The sequence below is a fragment of the Lepisosteus oculatus genome, chromosome 7 (assembly GCF_040954835.1).
Source record: "Lepisosteus oculatus isolate fLepOcu1 chromosome 7, fLepOcu1.hap2, whole genome shotgun sequence".
Lineage (NCBI taxonomy): Eukaryota > Metazoa > Chordata > Actinopteri > Semionotiformes > Lepisosteidae > Lepisosteus > Lepisosteus oculatus.
The window spans coordinates 922,443-941,233 of NC_090702.1; the positions used below are offsets into that span (position 1 = coordinate 922,443).

An 18,791-nucleotide genomic window follows, 5' to 3' on the forward strand; every position below is an offset into this window, starting at 1 on the left:
GTGCCTGTCTGTCTCTCTGTGCCTGTCTGTCACTGTGTGTCCCTCTCTGTGCCTGTCTGTCTGTCAAAGCCAGGCGCGCGCGGGGGGTGCGGGTCAGAGGGGAAGTGACGTTGCAGGGCGCGAGCACCTTTTTTTTTTTAATCGCACAAACAGAACCGATTCGGTCCCGTTCAAAAGACTTTAATGACGTCATACTTCATTAATACTTTCATGACCTCCGGGCGGGCAGGCGGGGGGCGTCAGCAAGCGGAGCTTCATACGAGCACGTAACAAATAAAATCAACACTTTCTAGAAAAGAAATAGATACAGAAACTTAAACTAAAGCTGCTCGGCGTCTCCTGCACTGCGTGTGAGGTCGATCAATACCCAGGCCGATCGGCTCATTCGATCAGCGATCACTTATTCAAGAAACCAGTAACCAGCAGTGACCCCCCAGCTTCTCTCCCTCTCTGTGTGTCTCCTGGAGAGCGAACTGGGGTCTGCGGAAAGACAGATTCCCAATGCAAGACATTGGATCTGGACAATACATTGATCTGATCCGACTTTACCGACGTGACAGATCGCCACAGTGTTGTTAAAGCGTCACGCCTGGAAACGGTTAATGCCGATGAATGAATGATTAACTTCCGACTGAACTCCTGTACAGCTTGTGTTTTTGTGGTGAACTCTAGGCTTCGTCTTCACCTCCTTCATCCTCATCGATTGAATTAAATCCTCCCCGACTCTGGATTCTACTTCAATCAAAAAGCCGAACATTTGAGTATTTTTAAAGGACAGTGGATCTTCATCGTGCACCGTCTCTGCAGACACCGGTGCAAGTTGCCACAGCTTTGATCAATATTATTGATTAACAGTAATGATACTATTTGTCAGATAACGTCAGGTTTTTAAGATAACTCTGGGCTTGTGAAATAATGGAGCTACTTAGAAACTGACCGTCGGGCGAGCCGGCAAGTTTATATCAACGGGCTGTTGTTTTTGTATTGTAACCGTAACCCTGCATATAGACACTGTGACCAGCTGGTTTAATCCGCCACCCTGGGATGAGGCAAAAATCACGTTTCGCCCTTACCAAGATGGCGGCGGCGCCTTCACCCCCCGCTGTGGCCCCGCCCGAGACGCTCGCTCTCTCATCCGCCATTGGCCGCTGCCCCGGGTGACGCCCCAGGGGGCGGGGCCGTCGCCGTGGGGACGCCCCGGGAGGGGGCGTGGCGCGCCGTCCCACTTGCAGCCGAGGCGGAAGTGTCGTGTTGTTTTGGAAATATCCCGTAACAATGGAGCCCAGCGGCGAGAGTCACAAGGTAAGCGGGTCAGGGCAGTGCGCTGCCAGCCCACAGCCTCCGTTTCTCTCTGGATCTTCTCTGGGGTTTTAACTGCGACAGTTCTGGGGAGTCCGGGAGAGTAGACGTGGCGACACCTGGATCAGCTGTCCCCGCTGGCAGCTCCGGACAGCGGACTTGGACGACGCCTGCGGAAACAGGGTGTCTGCTCGCTCTCTCACCCCCACGACCCCCCGACCCCCGACCCCCTTCTCTTGTGACCCCCTGTGCGCTGTGTCTCGCGCACAGCATGGGCCAGGCCGCCGTGTCGACGTCACACTTTCTCCAGCCAGAGAGTTAGAAATAGACTCGGTCCTGATACCACACACCCACACACCCGTCTCTCGCTCTGTACCTGTCTGACTCTCTGTGAGTGTCTCTCAATCTCTTTCAGGGTGGCCGTCTCTCTGTGTCTGTCTCTGTTTGTCTCTCCGTGCCTGTGTGTCTCTCTGTCTCTCTGTGCCGGTCTGTCACTGTGTGTGTCTCTCTGTGCCTGTGTGTCTCTCTGTGCCTGTCTGTCACTGTGTGTGTCTTTCTGTGCCTGTGTGTCTCTCTGTGCCTGTCTGTCTCTCTGTGTGTGTCCCTCTCTGTGCCTGTCTGTTTCACTGTGTGTGTCCCTCTCTGTCTCTCTGTGTGTGTCCCTCTCTGTGCCTGTCTGTCACTGTGTGTGTCTCTCTGTGCCTGTCTGTCTCTCTGTGTGTGTGTCTCTCTGTGCCTGTCTGTCACTGTGTGTGTCCCTCTCTGTGCCTGTCTGTCTCTCTGTGTGTGTCCCTCTCTGTGCCTGTCTGTCACTGTGTGTGTCCCTCTCTGTGCCTGTCTGTCTCTCTGTGTGTGTCCCTCTCTGTCTCTCTGTGTGTGTCTCTCTGTGCCTGTCTGTCACTGTGTGTGTCTCTCTGTGCCTGTCTGTCTCTCTGTGTGTGTCTCTCTGTGCCTGTCTGTCACTGTGTGTCCCTCTCTGTGTGTGTCCCTCTCTGTGCCTGTCTGTCTCTCTGTGCCTGTCTGTCTCTCTGTGCCTGTCTGTCCCTCTGTGTGAGGGGGAGGTGGGTGTCGCTGGTGCTGTGCTAACTGGCGCCCCCCTGTGGCCAGGTGCTGTTTGAGAAGGAGGGGGTCTACCTGCACACCAACACCAAGAGGAGCAGCCAGGACTCCGCCATCCCTGGAGTCATCCGGGTTGTGGAGAGGGTGAGACGGGGGGAGACTAGGGGAGAGGGTGGGAGAGGAGTGAGACTGAGGGAGACAGGGAGAGGGGTGAGACGGGGGGAGACAGGGGGAGACTAGGGGAGACAGGGGGTGAGACTGGGTGAAACTAGGGGAGACAGGGGGTGAGACTGGGTGAGACTAGGGGAGACAGGGGGTGAGACTGGGTGAGACTAGGGGAGAGGGGGGAGACGGGGGAGAGGGTGAGACTGGGGGAGACAGGGAGAGGGGGGAGTGGAGTGAGACTGGGGGAGACAGGGAGAGGGGTGAGACTAGGGGTGACAGGGGGAGAGGGGGTGAGACAGGGGGGAGAGGGGGTGAGACTAGGGGAGACGGGGGAGAGGGTGAGACTGGGGGAGACGGGTGAGACTGGGGGAGACAGGGAGAGGGTGGGAGAGGAGTGAGACTGCGGGAGACAGGGAGAGGGGTGAGACTGGGGGAGACAGGGAGAGGGGTGAGTGGAGTGAGACTGGGGGAGACAGGGAGAGGGGTGAGACTGAGGGAGAGGGTTGAGACTAGGGGAGACAGGGAGAGGAGACTGGGGGAGACAGGGAGAGGGTTGAGACTAGGGGAGACAGGGAGAGGAGACTGGGGGAGACAGGGAGAGGAGACTGGGGGAGACGCAGGGTGCAGTGGGTGACAGTGACCAGTGTATTGATAACAGGAGATTGCTTATGGCTGCAGGGGGGCGAGCCTGCGCTGGAGTGGAGCCCCCTGGAGGAGGAGAGAGGGACTACACCTCATGTGGTCTTCAGTAAGAAGGTCAGAGAGCCCGTAGCGGACACCCTGGTCATCAGCCTGCTGATGAACAATTAAGACAGGGCCTGACTCTCTCCTCCTGCCTGTCCGCCTCAGGATGGGGATGCTGAGGGCGAGGAGGAGACGAACTTTGACCCCGGCTATGAACCTGACTGGGCAGTGATCAGCAGAGTGAAGATACACCCCCAGCAGGGAGAGAAGGAGAGAGAGACAGGTACCGAGAGAGAGAGACACTCTGACCGTAGGTCCGCTCGGCCTCCGGGCCCCTGACCGTAGGTCCGCTCGGCCTCCGGGCCCCTGACCGCAGGTCCGCTCGGCCTCCGGGCCCCTGACCGCAGGGCCGCTCGGCCTCCGGGCCCCTGACCGCAGGGCCGCTCGGCCTCCGGGCCCCTGACCGCAGGGCCGCTCGGCCTCCGGGCCCCTGACCGCAGGGCCGCTCGGCCTCCGGGCCCCTGACCGCAGCGCCGCTCGGCCTCCGGGCCCCTGACCGCAGCGCCGCTCTGTCCCTGGGCCCCTGACCGCAGGGCCGCTCAGTCCCCGGGCCCCTGACCGCAGGGCCGCTCGGCCTCCGGGCCCCTGACCGCAGGGCCGCTCGGCCTCCGGGCCCCTGACCGCAGGGCCGCTCGGCCTCCGGCCCCTGGTGTCAGTGTGTGTATCTCTCCCCGCCAGGAGACTGGTCGTCCTTCTCCCTCCCTCTCTCCGAGCTCTACTCCCTGCGCCGATCTCGCTTCTCCCTGGGGAAGAACTTCCTGGTGCTGACGAGCCGGGGGGGGGCCCCCCTCCCTGCCCTGCATTTCCACCGGGGGGGCACCCGGGAGCTGCTGAAGGCCCTGCAGAGATACATCATCCTGGCGCCGTGAGTCCGCCTGTCTGTCTCTCTCTCCCTGCCTGTCTCGCTGTCCCTCTCCCTATCTGTCTGTGCCTTTGCTCTCCCTGCCCGTCACCCAGCCTGTCTCTCTCTCTTTCCCTGCTTGTTTGTCTATCTATTCCTCTCTGTCTCCCTGTCTTTCTCCCTCTCTGTACCTGTCCCGCTCCGCTCGTACCCGTGTCCCTGAGCCTGTCCTCTGCCCAGGTCCCCACTGGATGGACGGCTGTTCCTGGCCTGTCCGCATGACTCTGGAGCGCTGTCCCAGTCCTTCGACGGGCTGCATATGTTCGAGGATGGAGCCCCTGACCTCGTGTCTGTGAGTCTATATTAGGGTCTGTATTAATCTGTATGTGTGTGAGGTGTGTCTCTAGGGTCTATATTAGGGTCTGTATTAATCTGTATGTGTGTGAGGTGTGTCTCTAGGGTCTATACTAGTGTCTGTATTAATCCGTGTGTGTGAGGTGTGTCTCTAGGGTCTATATTAGGGTCTGTATTAATCTGTGTGTGTGAAGTGTGTCTCTGGGGTCTATATTAGGGTCTGTATTAATCTGTGTGTGTGAGGTGTGTCTCTAGGGTCTATATTAGGGTCTGTATTAATCTGTGTGTGTGAGGTGTGTCTCTGGGGTCTATATTAGGGTCTGTATTAATCTGTGTGTGTGAGGTGTGTCTCTAGGGTCTATATTAGGGTCTGTATTAATCTGTATGTGTGAGGTGTGTCTCTAGGGTCTATATTAGGGTCCGTATTAATCTGTGTGTGTCTCAGATGTGCCTCTAGGGTCTATATTAGAGTCTGTATTAATCTGTGTGTGTGTGTGAGGTGTGTCTCTGGGGTCTATATTAGGGTTTGTATTAATCTCTGTGTGTGTGAGGTGTGTCTCTAGGGTCTATATTAGTGTCTGTATTAATATGTGTGTGTGAGGTGTGCCTCTAGGGCCTATATTAGTGTCTGTATTAATCTGTGTGTGTGAGGTGTGTCTCTTGGGTCTATATTAGGGTCTGTATTAATCTGTGTGTGTGTGAGGTGTGTCTCTAGGGTCTATATTAGGGTCTGTATTAATCTGTGTGTGTGTGAGGTGTGTCTCTAGGGTCTATATTAGGGTCTGTATTAATCTGTGTGTGTGTGAGTTGTTTTAGGTTGTTATTATCTTTATCTATTATCTGTAATTATCTTTGACTCTCCTTTCCCTTTGGTTTCAGAGGTTTATCCAGGACCCTTATGCCACCACGTTTGGGGGGTTCTCCAAGGTGACCAATTTCTTCCGGGGCGCTCTTCGCCAGCCCGAGTCCCCGCTCCGCCGGAACAACGGGGGCAGCGAGGACGAGCCAGGGTTCGAAGTGATCACCTGCGTGAGTTGGGGGGAGGGGACAGGGCCGGAGAGGGGGGAGAAGGAAAATAGGTGGACAAGGAGTGGAGGCAGGTGGGCACTGGGAGAGTTTATTTTTCAGCGGTGATGGGGCTGTGTGTTAGGTGGTGAGGAGGGGTGGGAATGTGAATAAAGGACCAAAGTGAAGAGAGGCAGAAGAGGATTGAGGAAGAAAAGGGATTAGGGGAGGCGGCAAATGAGAAGGAGTGACACCCCTCACCCTCTCACTGGTTCCTGTGTCTCCCAGGGGGCGGAGCTTGGCCCGCGACCTGAGGTGAAGAGGGGGGAGCCTCTGGACAAGTGGGAGGAGTTTATGGATGGAGAGGGGCGTGTCCAAAATCCACAGCAAATCAAAGAGATGATTTTCAGAGGGGTGAGTCTTCTTGGACATTTAAACTCACTAGACTTTTTATGTTAGTGTGTATTTTTGTAGTGTTAAGTGTGTCTCTAGTGTCTATATTAGGGTCTGTATTAATCTCTGTGTGTGAGGTATGTCTCTAGGGTCTATATTAGGGTCTGTATAAATCTGTGTGTGTGAGGTGTGTCTCTAGGGTCTATATTAGGGTCTGTATAAATCTGTGTGTGTGAGGTGTGTCTCTAGGGTCTATATTAGGGTCTGTATTAATCTGCATGTGTGAGGTGTGTCTCTAGGGTCTATATTAGGGTCTGTATTAATCTGTGTGTGAGGTGTGTCTCTAGGGTCTATATTAGGGTCTGTATTAATCTGCATGTGTGAGGTGTGTCTCTAGGGTCTATATTAGGGTCTGTATTAATCTGTGTGTGTGTGAGGTGTGTCTCTAGGGTCTATATTAATCTGTGTGTGCGTGAGGTGTGTCTCTAGGGTCTATATAAGGGTCTGTATTAATCTGTGTGTGTGAGGTGTGTCTCTAGGGTCTATATTAGGGTCTGTACTGGTTAACTCTTTGTCTCTCTCAGGGAATCTCCCCCGCTCTCAGGAAGGAGGCATGGAAGTTCCTCTTGGGCTTCTACCCCTGGGACAGCACAGTGAAGCAGAGAGAGGACATCCTGAGACAGAAGACGTGAGCGATGTTTGTTAATCTCAGGCTCACTCTTGTTTTCATCACTCTTTCTCTGTATCTGCGAGTAACATCGGTGTCCATTCAGTGTGTCTGCCTGTGTCATCGTAGGGATGAGTATTTCAGGATGAAGGTACAGTGGAAATCCATTAGTGAAGAACAGGAAATGAGAAACTCCCTTCTCCGTGGATACCGCAACTTGATCGGTCGGTGACTTTCTTTCATCTGTAGTTATTGGTTAATATGGTGTTAATGTACTGGAGTGTCCAGTCAGTGTGTCTGTATGAACCCCTCTCTCTCTCAGTGCAGTGTTAATGTACTGGAGTGTCCAGTCAGTGTGTCTGTATGAACCCCTCTCTCTCTCAGTGCAGTGTTAATGTACTGGAGTGTCCAGTCAGTGTGTCTGTATTAACCCCCCTCTCTCTCAGTGCAGTGTTAATGTACTGGAGTGTCCAGTCAGTGTGTCTGTATTAACCCCTCTCTCTCAGTGCAGTGTTCATGTACTGGAGTGTCCAGTCAGTGTGTCTGTATTAACCCCTCTCTCTCTCAGTGCAGTGTTCATGTACTGGAGTGTCCAGTCAGTGTGTCTGTATGAACCCCTCTCTCTCTCAGTGCAGTGTTCATGTACTGGAGTGTCCAGTCAGTGTGTGTATTAACCCCTCTCTCTCAGTGCAGTGTTAATGTACTGGAGTGTCCAGTCAGTGTGTGTGTATTAACCCCTCTCTCTCTCAGTGCTGTGTTAATGTACTGGAGTGTCCAGTCAGTGTGTCTGTATGAACCCCTCTCTCTCTCAGTGCAGTGTTAATGTACTGGAGTGTCCAGTCAGTGTGTCTGTATGAACCCCTCTCTCTCAGTGCAGTGTTCATGTACTGGAGTGTCCAGTCAGTGTGTCTGTATGAACCCCTCTCTCTCTCAGTGCAGTGTTCATGTACTGGAGTGTCCAGTCAGTGTGTCTGTATGAACCCCTCTCTCTCTCAGTGCAGTGTTCATGTACTGGAGTGTCCAGTCCGTGTGTGTGTATTAACCCCTCTCTCTCTCTCTCCAGAGCGTGATGTCAATCGCACAGACAGGAATAATCCGTTCTTCTCCGGTAGTGAGAACCCTGGACTGACCCTGCTGCACGATGTCTTGATGACCTACTGCATGTACAACTTCGACCTGGGTGAGAGGCGGAGACGGGGCCTGGTAGGGGTCACTGTGTCTCCCGCGGGGTGAAAGTCTAACCCTGTCCCCCCTCTGTCTCAGGGTACGTTCAGGGCATGAGCGACCTGCTGTCTCCCATCCTCTTCGTCACTCAGAATGAGGTGGAGGCCTTCTGGTGCTTGACTGGCTTCATGGAGCTGGTGGTGAGAGCCCACGCCGGTGTCGTGTGGGTGCCTGTGGACTGTGGACACTCTGGGGTGGGGTGTCTGTGGACACTGTGGGTGAGGTGAGACAGGCTGTGTTTGTGACATGTTTTCTCTCTCAGCACCAGAACTTTGAAGAGTCTCAGGAGGCCATGAAGCAGCAGCTGCTGCAGCTGAACATCCTGCTGAGAACCCTGGACCCAGAGCTGTGTGACTTCCTGGGTACCTGTCTCTCTCTCTGCCCATCTACTGCGATCTGTGATCTGTCTCTCTGCCCATCTACTGCTATCTCTCTCACTGCCTGTCTCTCTCTGCCCATCTAGTGCTACCTGTCTCTCTGCCCGTCTCTCCCTCTGTCTGTTTCTCCCCCCTCACCGTCTCTCTCTTGCTGCCTGTCTCACTCTTTCATCACCTCTTTGATTCTCTCTCTCTCTGCCCGTCTCCCTTACCGTCATCCCTCGTGCTGCTGTCTCTTCGACTGCCTGTCTGTCTCTCTCACTGTTTTTCTCTGTCTCCGCTCTCTGTGTGTGAGACTGCTGCCTGTCTGCCTGTCTGCTCTCTGTGTGTGAGACTGCTGCCTGTCTGCCTGTCTGCTCTCTGTGTGTGAGACTGCTGCCTGTCTGTCTGCCTCCGTTAACCCCCCTGTCTGTCTCAGACTCCCAGGACTCTGGTTCGCTGTGTTTCTGCTTCCGGTGGCTCCTCATCTGGTTCAAGAGAGAGTTCTCCTTCGAGGACATTCTGACACTCTGGGAGGTGAGACAGACAGGCACACTGAGACACACAGACAGGAACACAGGCACACTGAGACAGACACACTGACATACTGAGACAGACAGAAAAACGGAGACACACAGACAGCTACACTGAGACACACAGTGACACACCGACACTGAGAGAAACTCGCACACAACGTCGCCCTGGTCTGTGTCCTGAACTCCGTGAACACCCCCGTTTCCTCAGGTGATGTGGACGGGTCTGCCCTGCGCTAACTTCCACCTGCTGCTGGCCTGCGCCATTCTGGACTCCCAGCGGGGGGAGCTCATGGGCTCCGACTACGACTTCAACATGATCCTGAAGGCAAGTCGTCACCGCGCCCGGTGGCGGGTTGTAGTTCCACCGCTGAGCCTGTGCTGTGGAGGGGGGCGCTGTTTCTCAGTGATTTGCATTATACTTATCCTGTCCCTCACTCCTGTCTCCTTTCCCTTGAATGACTAATTACTGCTAATTGCTGATTGACTTGTCTGACGCTTTTACCCAGAGACTTGCGATCCCACCCCTGTATCGTTTAATGACCCAGGTTGGGAAAATTAGTGACAGTAAGTAGCACAATAATTGGGCTTTAATATCCTGTTCAAGCAGAGGGGTGTTCAGGAAGGCAGCAGTATGGGGGGGGGTGTGTGTGTCACCCCCGCCGCTGTGAATTTACACTCCTCCCCTCCAGCAGACGCCTCTGTGAGCCAGCGTGGAGTAGGTGCCAACAGCCGTATCACCCTGCAGCTCCCAGCGCACAGCCCCACTGGAGCCCAGCAGTGTGGGCCTGGCCAGTACCTGGAGGGCAGACTGCTGGGAGAGGTGTTAGTGGGGCCAGTAGGGGGCGCTCTCACCCAGCTCACAGCCCCACTGGAGCCCAGCAGTGTGGGCCTGGCCAGTACCTGGAGGGCAGACTGCTGGGAGAGGTGTTAGTGGGGCCAGTAGGGGGCGCTCTCACCCAGCTCACAGGCCCACTGGAGCCCAGCAGTGTGAGCCTGGCCAGTACCTGGAGGGGAGACTCCTGGGAGAGGTGTTAGTGGGGCCAGTAGGGGGCGCTCTCACCCTGAGGTCTGTGTGAGTCCTCATGCCCCAGTATAGTGACGGGGACACTAGACTGTAAACAGGCGCCGTCCTTCAGATGAGACGTCAAACCGAGGTCCTGATTCTCTGTGGTCATTAACAATCCCAGGGTGTCTCTCGAGAAGAGTAGGGGTGTCACCCCAGTGTCCTGGCCGAACTCCCCCCCCTGGCCTTTACCCCTCATGGCCTCCTAATACCCCCCCTCTCTGAACTGGCTCCATCCCTCTGCTCTCCTCCCACTGAGAGCTGGTGTGTGTGAGAGGACTGGAGCATCATCCAGGTGGGGGTGCAGGGGATCCCCAGGAGCTGTGCAGCGCTCGGAGTGGAGTCGGAGGGTCCAGACAGGCGCTAGAGAAGCGTGAGGGATTATTATTCCTGTGTCGTGAACTCCTGCAGCATCTCTCTCGAGTGGGAGCGGAGACCGGAGTGACGTCACTGCAGCTGTTTCTCCCCTGTTGACCTCTCTCTCTCGCCCCGTCCAGCACATCAACGAGCTGACCATGAGGCTGGACCTGGCCTCCGTCCTGTGCTCGGCCGAAGCCATCTGCGTCCAGCTGAGCTCCTGCCCGGTGAGGCTCCGCCCCCCCCGCCCCCCGCCGCCCGCCGGCCGGCCCCGACCTCTCTGACGCCTCCCTCTCCCTCTCCCCCTCCCAGGACGTGTCGGTGAAGGTCCGCGGGGTGCTGGGCCTCTGCTCTCCGGCCCGGTGCGACCCCCACGAGGGCGCCCCCCCCGCAGCCCAATCGGTAGCCGTCCAGGGACCCCAGCTCCCGCCCCCCACCAACCCTCTGACTCGCCCCCGCCCGCCCTCCGAGGTCACGACCCCTCCGACCCCGCCCCGAACCCGAGGCCAGCGGATCACTGGAGACACTGGGGTCGGCCGAGTCTGACGGGACCGATACCGACTGGTGAGTCCCGCAGCCTGGGAGACCAGTGGCTCCAGTGGTGTGGCTCACCCCTGTCTTTGCATTTAAAATATATAAAGCGCACATTGTTATTTCCTAATCATGGAGCTTTGTTAGAGCGGTTCACAGCCTTCCGGACTCTCTCTGTGCTCGTGACGGAGAGATTCTCCCACAGACGCAGAGCTGGGCTCACAGGGCAGCGGTACAGAGAGCCATCTGACTCGCTGGACTAACTTCCAGAACCTTAGTTCTCCCCTCTGTAAATAGCTTCCTCACACTGAAAACGTTTACAATATGCATTTTCTGTCTGTATCATATTGTACCCCTACAGTCCAGAGATCACTGGTCCAGTCTGGGTCACAGTGTACCCCTACAGTCCAGAGACCGCCGGTCCAGTCTGGGTCACACTGTACCCCTACAGTCCAGAGATCGCCGGTCCAGTCTGGGTCACACTGTACCCCTACAGGCCAGAGATCAGTGGTCCAGTCTGGGTCACACTGTACCCCTACAGTCCAGAGATCACTGGTCCAGTCTGGGTCACACTGTACCCCTACAGTCCAGAGATCACCGGTCCAGTCTGGGTCAGTCTGTACCCCTACACTCCAGAGATCTCTGGTCCAGTCTGGGTCACACTGTACCCCTACAGTCCAGAGATCGCCGGTCCAGTCTGGGTCACACTGTACCCCTACAGGCCAGAGATCAGTGGTCCAGTCCGGGTCACACTGTACCCCTACAGTCCAGAGATCGCCGGTCCAGTCCGGGTCACACTGTACCCCTACAGTCCAGAGATCGCCGGTCCAGTCTGGGTCACACTGTACCCCCACAGTCCAGAGATCGCCGGTCCAGTCCGGGTCACACTGTACCCCTACAGTCCAGAGATCGCCGGTCCAGTCTGGGTCACACTGTACCCCTACAGTCCAGAGATCGCCGGTCCAGTCTGGGTCACACTGTACCCCTACAGTCCAGATCGCTGGTCCAGTCTGGGTCACCCTGTATCCCTACAGTCCAGAGATCCAGAGTAATTAATATTTAACCCGAGAGGCTCTGATCAGTCAGCTGAGCTGGTTTAGTAATGTTAAGGTTTAAGAGGGGAAGATGTGATTTGAAAAGCTGTGAGGGCCACCTGCTGGTGAGAGGCTGCATTTACATGTAGGTTTATTCTCATGTATTTATGGAATATTATAAGGACCTGTTTATATTTACATATGTATCGAAATCCAGTTTTTGTATATGAATGAAAGAGACTGTGAAAGAAAAGTTTCAAACAACTTTTAAAATCCCTTCCTTTGTTAATTTGCTAACTGTAATAAAAGCTGTCTGGAAACCGATGGGTCAGCGATCCCTGTGCCCACAGAAGCACTGCCTCAAGTCACACGTCGGCACCAGCAGCGTTTATTTTGAAAAGAGGTCAAAATGACCGTTTCCCTCTGTTCTCTGTCCCTGAACCCAGTGGGAAACACAAAGAGCAGAAATTCTTATTGCCGAGGCCAGTACAGAGTTGTGGGGAGTCTATCCCAGGGAGGACAGGACAGGGCACGGCCCACACCCAGCAGGGTCAGTTTTCCCAGAAGCCAATTAACCCCCCCAGTACGGCTCTAGACTGTGGGAGGACACCTACACGAAGGATGGCAGAACATGCAGACTCCCCCCAGACAGCACCCCAGGTCTGGAACTGATCCCGAGGCACGGCCGCAGTGAGGATCCGCGCCCTCGCCTGTCCCTCCCATCCACCCCGGGCAAGGGCGCCCGTCCAGGAGACTCATCCAGCAGCGTCCGCCTGCCGAGACGGCATGTGGTCCTCCCTGCCGCGAGGCATGCTGGGTACAGTCCAGCGTCCAGTCCAACTTGCCGCAAGGCATGCTGGGTACAGTCCGGCATCTGGCATCAGGCGCACAGTCCACCCTACCACGAGGCATGCTGGGTACGGTCTAGTGTCCAGCGTGCAGTCCACCCTGCCGCAAAGCATGGTGGGTACAGTCCAGTGTCCAGCATCCAGCACACAGTTCACCCTGCCGCGAGGCATGCTGGGTACGGTCCAGTGTCCAGCGTCCGGCACACGGTCCACCCTGCCGCGAGGCATGCTGGGTACAGTCCGGCATCCGGCGCACAGTCCACCCTGCCGCGAGGCATGCTGGGTACGGTCCAGTGTCCAGCGTCCAGCATCCAGCACACGGTCCACCCTGCCGCAAGGCATGCTGGGTACGGTCCAGTGTCCAGCGTCCAGCATCCAGCACACGGTCCACCCTGCCGCAAGGCATGCTGGGTACGGTCCAGTGTCCAGCGTCCAGCATCCAGCACACGGTCCACCCTGCCGCAAGGCATGCTGGGTATGGTCCAGCGCGTAGTCCACCCTGCTGCAAGGCATGCTGGGTACAGTCCGGCATCCGGCGCACAGTCCACCCTGCCGCGAGGCATGCTGGGTGCGGTCCAGCGTCCAGCATCCATGCTGGGTGCGGCCTAGAGGACGCCGCTGATAGGAGCGGCACCGCGCTCGTCAGGAGGGGGAAGAGACCGGCCTCTCCTCGGCGTGCACCCGCAGGTGGCTGCGCAGGTGCCCGGACTGCGTGAAGCCCTTCCCGCAGCGCGCGCAGCGGTAGGGCCGCTCGCCGGTGTGCGTGCGCAGGTGGGACCTGAGCGTCCCCGAGAGGCCGAAGCTCTTGCCGCAGTGCGCGCAGGCGTGGGGCCGCTCGCCCGTGTGCGTGCGCTCGTGGTGCCGCAGGCGCGTGGCGCAGGCGAAGCGCCGCCCGCAGAGGGCGCAGGCGTGGGGCCGCTCGCCCGTGTGCGTGCGCAGGTGGGCTCGCAGCGAGCCGGCGTGGCCGAAGGCCTTGCCGCAGTGCGCGCAGGCGTGGGGCCGCTCGCCCGTGTGCGCGCGCTCGTGGTGCTTGAGGTGCGTGGCGTAGGCGAAGCGCCGGCCGCAGAGCCCGCAGGCATGGGGGCGCTCGCCCGTGTGCACCCGCTGGTGGTACTTGAGCGTGCCGAACTGGCCGAAGGCCTTGCCGCAGAGGGCGCAGGCGAAGGGCCGCTCGCCCGTGTGCGTGCGCCGGTGGTCCGCCAGGTGCCCCGCCCGGCCGAAGGCCTTGCCGCACTGGGCGCAGGCGAACAGCCGCTCGCCGGTGTGGGCCTGCTGGTGGCGCTTCAGGTGCCCCGCCTGGATGTAGCTCTTCCCGCACTGGGCACAGCGGAAGGGCCGCTGGCCCGTGTGCAGGCGCCGGTGGACCTTCAGGTTCTCCGCGCTGCTCAGGGTCTTCCCGCACTCCGCGCACTGGTGGGCGGGGGCGGGCCCGGCGGGGTGTCCGCCCGGCGCGGTCGGGCCCTCGGCGGGGTGTCCGCCCGGCGCGGTCGGGCCCTCGGCGGGGGGCTCGGGCCCGAGGCCGCCGCCGCCGCCGTCGTCATCGCCCTCCCGCTTGACAGGGGCCGGCTCGCCCTCCACCTTGACGCCGACCCCGCAAGGGGACCCGGCGGGGGACCCCGGCTCGCCCTTCACGGCGCACCCCCCCCCGCTCTCCTCTTTGACCGGCCCGGAGGCGCCAGGGGTGCGGGCCGGGTCCGGTTCCGGCTCCGGTTCCGGTTCGCTCTTGACCACCACGAGCACGAAGGGCTGATCGGCCAGGGCTGTGCCCGGGGACCCGAGCGCGGCACGCTCCGATCCCGATCCCAGGGTGTCCAATGGGCGCGCCGCGGTCTCAGCCTCGGAGTCGGTCATGACGGCGGGACTCGTCTCCCGTCTGCGATTCTCCTTCGCACAGGCTGGTCTCAGCTCAGCTCCCTGCTGTCGATACCGGCATCTCTTGCGCGTTCCACACTCCTGCGCTCTGAGCTCCTCCTCACTCTGTCTGGTCCTGTGCTGCTCAGGGAGCCCCTGTCTGTCTTCAGGAGCTGTGGGCTCTGTGTCCTGCCTCAGACTGGAGCCCCACTCCTGCTCACAGTGCTGCAGCTCAGTGGAGCCCTGTCCCCAGTGTCAGGGAGAGCGCTGGTCTCTACAGCTCCTGGGGGAGAGACACACAGGAGAAGAGACTTTAATAACAGCTCTGATCAGACTGGAGCCCTGTCCCCAGTGTCAGGGAGAGCGCTGGTCTCTACAGCTCCTGGGGGAGAGACACACAGGAGAAGAGACTTTAATAACAGCTCTGATCAGACTGGAGCCCTGTCCCCAGTGTCAGGGAGAGCGCTGGTCTCTACAGCTCCTGGGGGAGAGACACACAGGAGAAGAGACTTTAATAACAGCTCTGATCAGACTGGAGCCCTGTCCCCAGTGTCAGGGAGAGCGCTGGTCTCTGCAGCTCCTGGGGGAGAGACACACAGGAGAAGAGACTTCAATAACAGCTCTGATCAGACTGGAGCCCTGTCCCCAGTGTCAGGGAGAGCGCTGGTCTCTGCAGCTCCTGGGGGAGAGACACACAGGAGAAGAGACTTCAATAACAGCTCTGATCAGACTGGAGCCCTGTCCCCAGTGTCAGGGAGAGCGCTGGTCTCTACAGCTCCTGGGGGAGAGACACACAGGAGAAGACTTTGGACAGCAGCTCTGACAGTGGGTGTGTACACAGGTTCAATACAAACATCATGTATGTAAATACAGATTGTAATTTTTCAATACACACTTATTAGAAGGAGACTTTAGAGAGAAGCTCCGACAGTGTGTATGTGTGCTGCATAGGCTCTACTGTACACAGAGGGGGGTGGGGGTGTGGAACAAGCTGCCCAGCCCTGTGGTTGAGGCCGATACCCTGGCTTCTCCCCAGACACAGCTGGGTGAGCTCCTCCAGTCAGGACAGGAGGCTCTTCTGTACACAGAGGGGGGCGGGGGTGGGGAACAAGCAACCCAGCCCCCTTGTCGAAGACGGTACCCTGGCTCCTCTCCAGACACAGCTGGGTGAGCTCCTCCAGTCAGGACAGGAGGCTCTTCTGTACACAGAGGGGGGTGGGGGTGGGGAACAAGCTGCCCAGCCCTGTTGTTGAAGCCGATACCCTGGCTTCTCTCCAGACACAGCTGGGTGAGCTCCTCCAGTCAGAACAGGAGGCTCTACTGTACACAGAGGGGGGTGGGGGTGGGGAACAAGCTGCCCAGCCCTGTGGTTAAAGCCGATACCCGGTTTCTCTCCAGACACAGCTGGGTGAGCTCCTCCAGTCAGGACAGGAGGCTCTACTGTACACAGAGGGGGGTGGGGGTGTGGAACAAGCTGCCCAGCCCTGTGGTTGAAGCCGATGCCCTGGCTTCTCTCCAGACACAGCTGGGTGAGGTCTAGCTAGGGAACAGCTAGAGTGGCCACCTCTGTCTGGTCATTTTCTATTTTGGGGGTTACGTCGGATGTGTGACTGAGCCACTGTCCCCCGCAATGCGCCGACACCCCTCGCTGCTTACGGAGGTCAGTTAGCAAGAGGACCGCTAAACGCAGATTGTGTGCGTCCCTGGAAACCAACCCTCGCTGTTTTAAATCCAGCATTGAAAGGAAAAGAGCAGACTTCAACTATAGAGACCCTCCGAGCCTTACTTACCGTGTGATATTCAACCCAAGGCCACCAGCAGCGGAAAGCGAACAGCTAAATAAAGGGGAGCTCGCTCACATTCTAGTGCCACTGCAGCTTCTGCTTCGGAAATTACCCCCTCTTCTGCGGCTCCCGGCCCAGGCTTGAAAATACCGCGTCACAGAAACACAGACCCGACAGCGGCGCCATTTTGCGATCTTCGCCCAATAAAAGCGAGCGTTGGCTGACGTCAGCGGCTTGCGATTGGCCAGCGCCGGGACACTGACCCGCCTTTCAACCGGAATTTCCGGTCCGTTTTAAACCCGCCCACCGGGCTGTCAATCACTGGGCGGAATGGCGGCGATTGGGGAGGGCGGAAAGGAGGGCGGAGTCGGTTCACTTCCGCGCTCCGCCCCGCCCCCCTGCTGTCTGGCTGTCTGAGGCTGTGGAGTCACGCCAGTGTTTCTGTTGTCAACGGTTTTATTCCAAATCAAATAACACAAACAAAGGAGAAAAGATATCCAGAAAAGATAATCGTACAAAAACGAAACACACACTATTTCGCTGCGAGAGATTATTACAAAGCTGAGTAATAATGAGATTAAACAGTTTTTAACAGTTAATGGAGTTTAAGTGCTGTAAGATTTCCCGCAAGATTTCAGCTTTACAGGGAGAAACACTAGATCAAGTCTACCCAGTATGAGTCAAAGATTCATTATAAAAAATAGTTCTTTTATCATATTACATCATGCAAAGTATACAATTATATCAAAGTCTTTAACTCTAGCATTCACAAGTATATGCTTGAAGACACAAACTTGTTTTGCATGGGCTGGCAAAACTCTATGTACAGTACGCAGGTAAGAGACCACTGTGTCCCAGTGTCTTCTCTGGCCTTAGAGCACACACACACACACAGAAACCGTCTTGTTCTGCAGTGAGACCCGAGTGTGAACCGGTCTGCGTCCGTGTGTGTGTCCTGTGATGGACTGGCCCTGGTGTGAGTGTGTGTGTCTGTGTGTGTCCTGTGATGGACTGGCCCTGGTGTGAGTGTGTGTGTCTGTATGTGTCCTGTGATGGACTGGCCCTGGTGTGAGTGTGTCTGTGTGTTTCCTGTGATGGACTGGCCCTGGTGTGAGTGTGTGTGTCTGTGTGTGTCCTGTGATGGACTGGCCCTGGTGTGAGTGTGTCTGTGTGTGTCCTGTGATGGAGTGGCCCTGGTGTGAGTGTGTGTGTGTGTGTGTGTGTCCTGTGCTGGACTGGCCCTGGTATGTGTGTGTGTGTGTGTCCTGTGATGGACTGGCCCTGGTGTGTGTTTGTGTGTGTGTGTCCTGTGATGGACTGGCCCTGGTGTGTGTGTGTGTGTGTGTGTGTGTGTCCTGTGATGGACTGGCCCTGGTGTGTGTGTGTGTGTGTGTCCTGTGATGGACTGGCCCTGGTGTGTGTGTGTGTGTGTGTGCCTGTGATGGACTGGCCCTGGTGTGTGTGTGTGTGTGTGTGTGTCCTGTGATGGACTGGCCCTGGTGTGTGTGTGTGTGTGTGTGTGTGTCCTGTGATGGACTGGCCCTGGTGTGTGTGTGTGTGTGTGTGTGTGTCCTGTGATGGACTGGCCCTGGTGTGTGTGTGTGTGTGTGTGTGTCCTGTGATGGACTGGCCCTGGTGTGTGTGTGTGTGTGTGTGTGTCCTGTGATGGACTGGCCCTGGTGTGTGTGTGTGTGTGTGTGTGTGTGTGTGTGTGTGTGTGTCCTGTGATGGACTGGCCCTGGTGTGTGTGTGTGTGTGTGTGTGTGTGTCCTGTGATGGACTGGCCCTGGTGTGTGTGTGTGTGTGTGTGTGTGTGTCCTGTGATGGACTGGCCCTGTGTGTGTGTGTGTGTGTGTGTGTGTGTGTGTCCTGTGATGGACTGGCCCTGTGTGTGTGTGTGTGTGTGTGTGTGTGTGTGTGTCCTGTGATGGACTGGCCCTGGTGTGTGTGTGTGTGTGTGTGTGTGTGTGTGTCCTGTGATGGACTGGCCCTGGTGTGTGTGTGTGTGTCCTGTGATGGACTGGCCCTGGTGTGTGTGTGTGTGTGTTCACGGTCCTGGCGGGGCAGGAGGAGGGGGGGGACAGCTGAGGCCCGGGGACTGTGCTGCCCTGATCCCACCGCCGACACCAATGCCGCCCCCCCCCCGCCGAAGCCCCTCCGGACCCCGCCAACGAGCCGCACGCAGGCGCTGGGCGGAGCTGCAGCTGCAGGTTCGGCTCTTTCCCACTTCTCCCCCAGACCGGGGAAACCAGCTCGGGGTCCCGGGTTCGACAACAGTCTGGTGCATCTTCCACGCACAGTCATTTGTAAGTCACATTTCTGGACTCTCCTCTGCGAGCACTGCACAGCTCCTGGGGATCCCCTGCACCCCCACCTGGATGATGCTCCAGTCCTCTCACACACACCAGCTCTCAGTGGGAGGAGAGCAGAGGGATGGAGCCAGTTCAGAGAGGGGGGTTATTAGGAGGCCATGAGGGGTAAAGGCCAGGGGGGAGTTTGACCAGGACACTGGGGTGACACCCCTACTCTTCTCGAGAGGCACCCTGGGATTGTTCATGACCACAGAGAGTCAGGACCTCGGTTTGACGTCTCATCTGAAGGACGGCGCCTGTTTACAGTCTAGTGTCCCCGTCACTATACTGGGGCATTAGGACCCACACAGACTGCAGGGTGAGAGCGC

At 57.4% G+C, this 18,791-nt stretch overlaps 2 protein-coding genes across 2 annotated transcripts; one reads left to right on the forward strand and one right to left on the reverse strand.

The window, feature by feature from the left end:
- Positions 1-544: 544 nt before the first annotated feature.
- tbc1d17 (TBC1 domain family, member 17) lies at positions 545-11,948 on the forward strand. The gene is made up of 17 exons (XM_069191824.1): positions 545-1,302; positions 2,407-2,502; positions 3,202-3,279; positions 3,373-3,490; positions 3,946-4,132; positions 4,349-4,460; positions 5,342-5,491; positions 5,756-5,881; positions 6,445-6,548; positions 6,657-6,751; positions 7,591-7,707; positions 7,791-7,891; positions 8,014-8,113; positions 8,547-8,644; positions 8,852-8,968; positions 10,204-10,290; positions 10,376-11,948. Exons 1-17 carry the CDS (start codon positions 1,276-1,278, stop codon positions 10,607-10,609), a joined length of 1,947 nt encoding a protein of 648 aa, XP_069047925.1. The 5' UTR covers positions 545-1,275; the 3' UTR covers positions 10,610-11,948.
- Positions 11,949-12,000: 52 nt separating this feature from the next.
- LOC138240780 (zinc finger protein 696-like) lies at positions 12,001-16,325 on the reverse strand. The gene is made up of 2 exons (XM_069191985.1): positions 16,118-16,325; positions 12,001-14,610 (listed from the first exon to the last, which is right to left on the reverse strand). Exon 2 carries the CDS (start codon positions 14,325-14,327, stop codon positions 13,119-13,121), a length of 1,209 nt encoding a protein of 402 aa, XP_069048086.1. The 5' UTR covers positions 14,328-14,610; positions 16,118-16,325; the 3' UTR covers positions 12,001-13,118.
- Positions 16,326-18,791: the final 2,466 nt, after the last annotated feature.

Coding starts and splice junctions, on each gene's coding strand:
- tbc1d17 (XM_069191824.1), top strand. CDS start 1,276: ATGGAGCCCAGCGGCGAGAGTCACAAG. Junction 2,503..3,201: donor TCATCCGGGTTGTGGAGAGG/GTGAGACGGGGG, acceptor TTATGGCTGCAG/GGGGGCGAGCCTGCGCTGGA. Junction 6,549..6,656: donor GACATCCTGAGACAGAAGAC/GTGAGCGATGTT, acceptor GTGTCATCGTAG/GGATGAGTATTTCAGGATGA.
- LOC138240780 (XM_069191985.1), bottom strand. CDS start 14,327: ATGACCGACTCCGAGGCTGAGACCGCGGCGCGCCCATTGGACACCCTG.